Source organism: Leptonotus elevatus, chromosome 11 (genome assembly GCF_054856555.1).
Source record: "Leptonotus elevatus isolate MCC_2025b chromosome 11, RoL_Lele_1.0, whole genome shotgun sequence".
NCBI lineage: Eukaryota > Metazoa > Chordata > Actinopteri > Syngnathiformes > Syngnathidae > Leptonotus > Leptonotus elevatus.
In genome coordinates this window covers 2585228-2590227 of record NC_141249.1, presented here as the reverse complement: position 1 = coordinate 2590227, position 5000 = coordinate 2585228, and the positions used below count along the sequence as shown (strand labels likewise).

At 37.7% G+C, this 5000-nt stretch overlaps 1 protein-coding gene across 1 annotated transcript in view; it reads left to right on the top strand.

Annotated features, from left to right (window-relative positions):
• LOC147165179 (calreticulin) overlaps positions 1–5000 on the top strand; it is an 8776-nt gene that overhangs the window by 1610 nt on the left and 2166 nt on the right. The window contains exons 2-4 of the mRNA XM_086089166.1: positions 1–80; positions 144–287; positions 355–447. The exon at positions 1–80 is cut by the window's left edge and continues 34 nt beyond it. Coding sequence (XP_085945292.1) covers positions 33–80; positions 144–287; positions 355–447 — 285 coding nt within the window. The 5' untranslated portion in view covers positions 1–32. The remainder of the gene's footprint in view (positions 81–143; positions 288–354; positions 448–5000) is intronic.

Genomic DNA, 5000 nt, shown 5'->3' with positions numbered 1-5000 from the left:
GATCTCGTAAGCCGAGCGACTGGGACGTGGGCATGGACGGCAAGTGGGTGCCTCGCATGATGCTCAATCCGGACTACAAGGTGCGTCCGTAGCAGCAAGGACACACCTTATCACCGCGCCACCTCACTGTTTGTCGCTTTAAGGGCGACTGGACACCCAAGCAAATAGACAACCCCAACTTCAAAGGTCTATGGGTCCACCCCGAGATCGCCAACCCAGAGTACGTTCACGATGGTGACATTTACAAGTTTGACAACATTGGCGTGCTGGGACTGGATTTGTGGCAGGTGAGCGCCAAAAGACGTCCATTGCAGACGCCGATTGTGTGCTCAGTGATGTTGTTGCCCAATTCAGATGAAGTCCGGAACCATCTTTGACAACTTCCTCATCACCGACGACATCCAGGAAGCAGAAGAGTTTGCCTGGCAGACTTGGGGACTCACGCAGGTAATTCCATGACATGAGACTATCCATCCATCCATTCAGCATTTGTGATCTTTAGAATAGCAAGTGTGCTGCAGCCCTTGACTGGTCACCAATTAGTCTCCAGGCACATTTAGACAAACGGATTGCCAGTTGTTGTCAGAGAACATAGACAAATAATGGACTGGTCGCCAGTCAATATCAGAGCACATATAGACAAACTGTGGACTTGTTGTCGATTATCGTCAGGACATCGATACAGTATACAAACCTGGATTCACGCTCCCCATTTAGTGAGGCAAGGGTAGATTTAGTGTATTTAAAACTCATTCACTGCCAGCCGTTTTAGAACTTGTCAATACCCAGTGGTGCAATGGATAACAAAAGTCACGGTTCGGATCGGATCGTTTTTCGGATCAGCAAAAACAAAAAAACAAAAAACAAACAGATAAATAGTACTTTGTCTTCATTTATTTTGTAAAGCTCTTTTTCCATTAAATTATTATTTTTTTTCTAAATGTCTAATATAGCCGTGTAGGCTTCAGTGTCTTCATTTATTTTGTAAATCGCCTTTTACCATTAAATAAAAAAATCTATTCAAAATGTCTTATATAGCCCTTTAGGATTTAGGAACACAACTTTTAATTGCAATATATGAGTTAGAAACATTTTTATTTGTACATTGTTCAGGTGTAAAATAACAAGGTATTTATGGCTTAAAGTTGTGTTTCTCCCATCTAAACAGCTAAATTTGACATTTTCAGTTGAATGTGTTTCTTTTTTTTTTTTGGGCAAATTTGTTTTATAAAATAAATGAAGACAGAATTTTATTGTATTCTTTTTTTTATATATAATGAAAATCCCTCAAAGTGCATTTTCCCTTCCTATAAAAATGGAGAGTGAATTACAAAGTAGCCTTGGTCCACAATATTAAAGTAAGTCAGGTATAGCTGTCAAACTTACCGGCAGCCACACACTCATGCACATTGGTCATGCTAACAGCTAGCCGCTAGCCACTTACGTCAAGAAGAAGAAGAATTATTTATAAACCAAATCTGCCAAATGACAGAATAGACTCTCTCCTTTCTGCCTTGTCCTGTTCTTTTATAATCACCAGTAGAGTTGCACAAAATGCAGCAATTACTCCCTTGCTGCCCCATCTAGCCCCTTTGAAAAAAATATAATTAACAAGTATACTTGTCAAAGGCAGTGAATAAGAGTTGATTCCCGCCAAGGGACAGTGAGAACTTCATTTTTTGTTAACATCATCTCAATTTTTTAACAAATAAAACAAAAATAGTTGGCACCCTTTGCTCCTGCACATTTTTTATTCTACTTTGTGCGGGTTACTGGTATGGCAAACGAAGCTGGCAAACCAAGTGGCAGCTATGCTCAGTGTCGGACATGTACTTATTGTCCAATGACACACCTTGAAATGTGCTTTTTCTTTTTTTTGCCGAGGAGTTAACTTTTTTTATTCATTTGCCGGTGACATTTTTCAAGGGTTTGTTCTAATGTTTAACTTTAAAGCAACACACCATTGAATATTCACCATTCTTCATTTAATAAGGCAGTGTGTATAAACATTAGTAGTGCAAATATCAATAACATCTGGTTCCCTGAAGACAAGTTTAAGCCAATTTTGTTTCAAAATAATGACATACCCTGTGCTATCTTGGCCATTTTTGAGCAGTTTACTTAATCACTGTGATGACTCTTTGAAATTTTCTCACCTATGTATACCACAGAGGACAACATTTTTAGATTCCCTCCGTTATTATTACAGTAAAACCCAGAGACGCACACACCAATTACAGATTTGTGTGTCGGCAGGCGATGTACAATGTATCCTAGGGTGACCATATTTTCATTTCCCAAAAAAGAAGACACTCAGCCTGACCTCGAGATACTTGATACTCAGATACAAGATGCCATACATTCAAACTATTTTAACATATGCCTCCTCTGTATGGGTAGAAAATAAAACAAAAAACATTACTCTCTTTTTAAGTCTTAAATTTTTTGCAACGCAATCTTTTTTCTTTTCTTTTTTTCTTACTTCGAGCGGGGTTTGTACCCATCGCCTCTAGTGCGGCAGCTCAACACTTGCGACTCAGTTAAAGTTCTGGGCCACCGTCAGCCACAGGAAACGTTGCAGTGCACTCTGCCTCCCATTTGCCACACAACAAAAAATTGACAATTTTACACCCGCCCGGACAGAATGTAATAAAGTGAATATCTCCTTGTAAACAGCCTAATTTCTCACAAAATCAAGCTAGTAATAGCAATGCCAAACACCATGTAAAGTGAAACAGCCAGTTAATCGAAGCACATCCACAAAGTCAATCTTTCCTTTTGCACCATTCTTTGTGAAAAGTACGAATAATTCTTTGTCCCTTACTTTGCTGAAGATCCGGTAGCTAAGCCGTTGGTCTCCCATCCTTCAGAAGATGGCGTTTTCCCTCAAAAGAAAGGCGTGAAAATTGTTTTATATTCTCCAGAGTGGCATCATCTTACCGCTTTGCTGTGCACTAAGTGTGTTTTGAATTCATGAATGCACTGTGCGAACACACGTTTGCATAGGAATAATGCAGCAACGTAAAAAGGCTGTGTAGTGATCTGCCTATTTGCGTAAAGGACTTTTCTACTGAGAAACTGACTACGCATGCGCAAACACACATTGCTACGCGGAAAGGGCTGGGAAAAGCACAGTAGCGGTGTGCCTTCAGGAGGATAATTTTTGCTGCATTTTTACCTGCACGTTAGACGAAGTAATGAGCCATTTTTAAATGAGGTATGAAAATCACAAAATGTTGTAACTTATAAACCTATAGGTAGTTTAGGCTTTCTGAAATTAAAGAAATAATTAATTAATTAATTAAAAAAAGCCAAACGGTTTCAACTTTCAGTGCCTACCTTGCCTATCCTGACCGCACGTCACTGTGTGGAAGTCACTTTGTAGAATGCCTATGCTTCTATGAGCAACATCAGTATCCCGGAGACACTGGTATTCTACACAATTATAAGCAATTGCAGTTAAGCACCTACGTATGCAGTAGTGAGCAAGAATTGACGAGAGTTAAATGAACAGCACACACTTCTCAGCCACTGTGCCTCTCACGCACATATTTTATTGAAAATGAATGATTAATGAATAATAAAACACAGGAGGACACCTGATTACTAACTATAGTACTTACTAAAGTCATTGAACAAATAATTATACATTATAGAATATGTAAGAAAGCGAAACTCTGGTATTGAACAAAATTAAATGCATTGTGGAAGTACTCAAATTAAAGTTCATTGCTGAGAGAGAGAGAGACAGACATCATCATTTTCATTGAGACTTACGTGTGCATCAGCGGTAAGAGGAAGGAGAGAGATTTGCGTTTTCTAGCTGTAAGTAGTCACTATTTTGAATTTGTGATTAAGGTTTGTTGCACACACTGCTTCGTCGACAGTGTTATCTACATAGCTTCAATAACACCATGTATCAAAAAAAGAAAAACACACACAAAAACATCCGCAGTCACACCAGATAGTGTGACTGCAGGAAGTTTTCCAAATTTAATTGTTACATTTATAAACAATTTACATTTGAAATGTCGAGTTTTACCATTACAACATAAATAGTTAAGTAGGTTGATTTAAAAAAAAAAAAAGCATTAATTTCAGAAATTATTAAAAAATATATATATTTCTGTTTCATGAAGTCGAGAAAGACTCTCTTTATTTTATATATTTTTTTTAATTAAAAACAAGTAGCACATTTGTTAAGTGGAATCTTGAAAACACTTATAATTTAAATAAAAAATAATTATTATAAATCAAAAAGCATGCTGTCTTTATATTATTTTAATAAAAACACATTTTGTTCTTAAATGTCATTCTTAAAAACAGTTGCAATTAAGTGGCAAAACTCATTTTCATGTTAAGCACGGTGGTCGGTACCTGCTAAATGTTAAAATGTAAAGTAACTTGTAATCTAACAGTTATGTTTAAAGCCAGTAATCAAAGTAACCAAGTTACGTTTTCAAGGTAACAGTGGCAACACTGGCCATAACGTCAATTTGGGTTCCAGTGGGAGTGAGTGGTTTACTTAGCACTTCATGGCTGACGCGGGCCAGCTGCCATATTACCACCCGCGTAACTTGCATCAATTTGTTTTTTTTCCCACACCATGCAAGGTGAATAATATAATATTATTTTGAGACGAATAGTCAGCGATATAGGTCCAGGTCCCGAGCTTCACATGTACTGAACCGGCCAACAAGATCTAACATTAGGCTAACGGTTGAGGCAATGTTTACTAGAACGAGTAAATTACTTGTACTCCACATCGCCAAACTTTATACAACAAATAAATAACATAACAGTTTTTAACTTTATCTTTACTTGCAAAAGTAGAAGCTGCTCTTTTTACTCATATGTTGTGCCATGTCCAAGTCTCCACCATCAGTTGAATGTTGTTGAGAGCAACAGCTGATGATGATACGAATGATTGGCTGAATAACATCACATGATTTGTAGCTTTGCGTGATATTTGTTCAACTGACATAGTTGGCTGCTGCGTT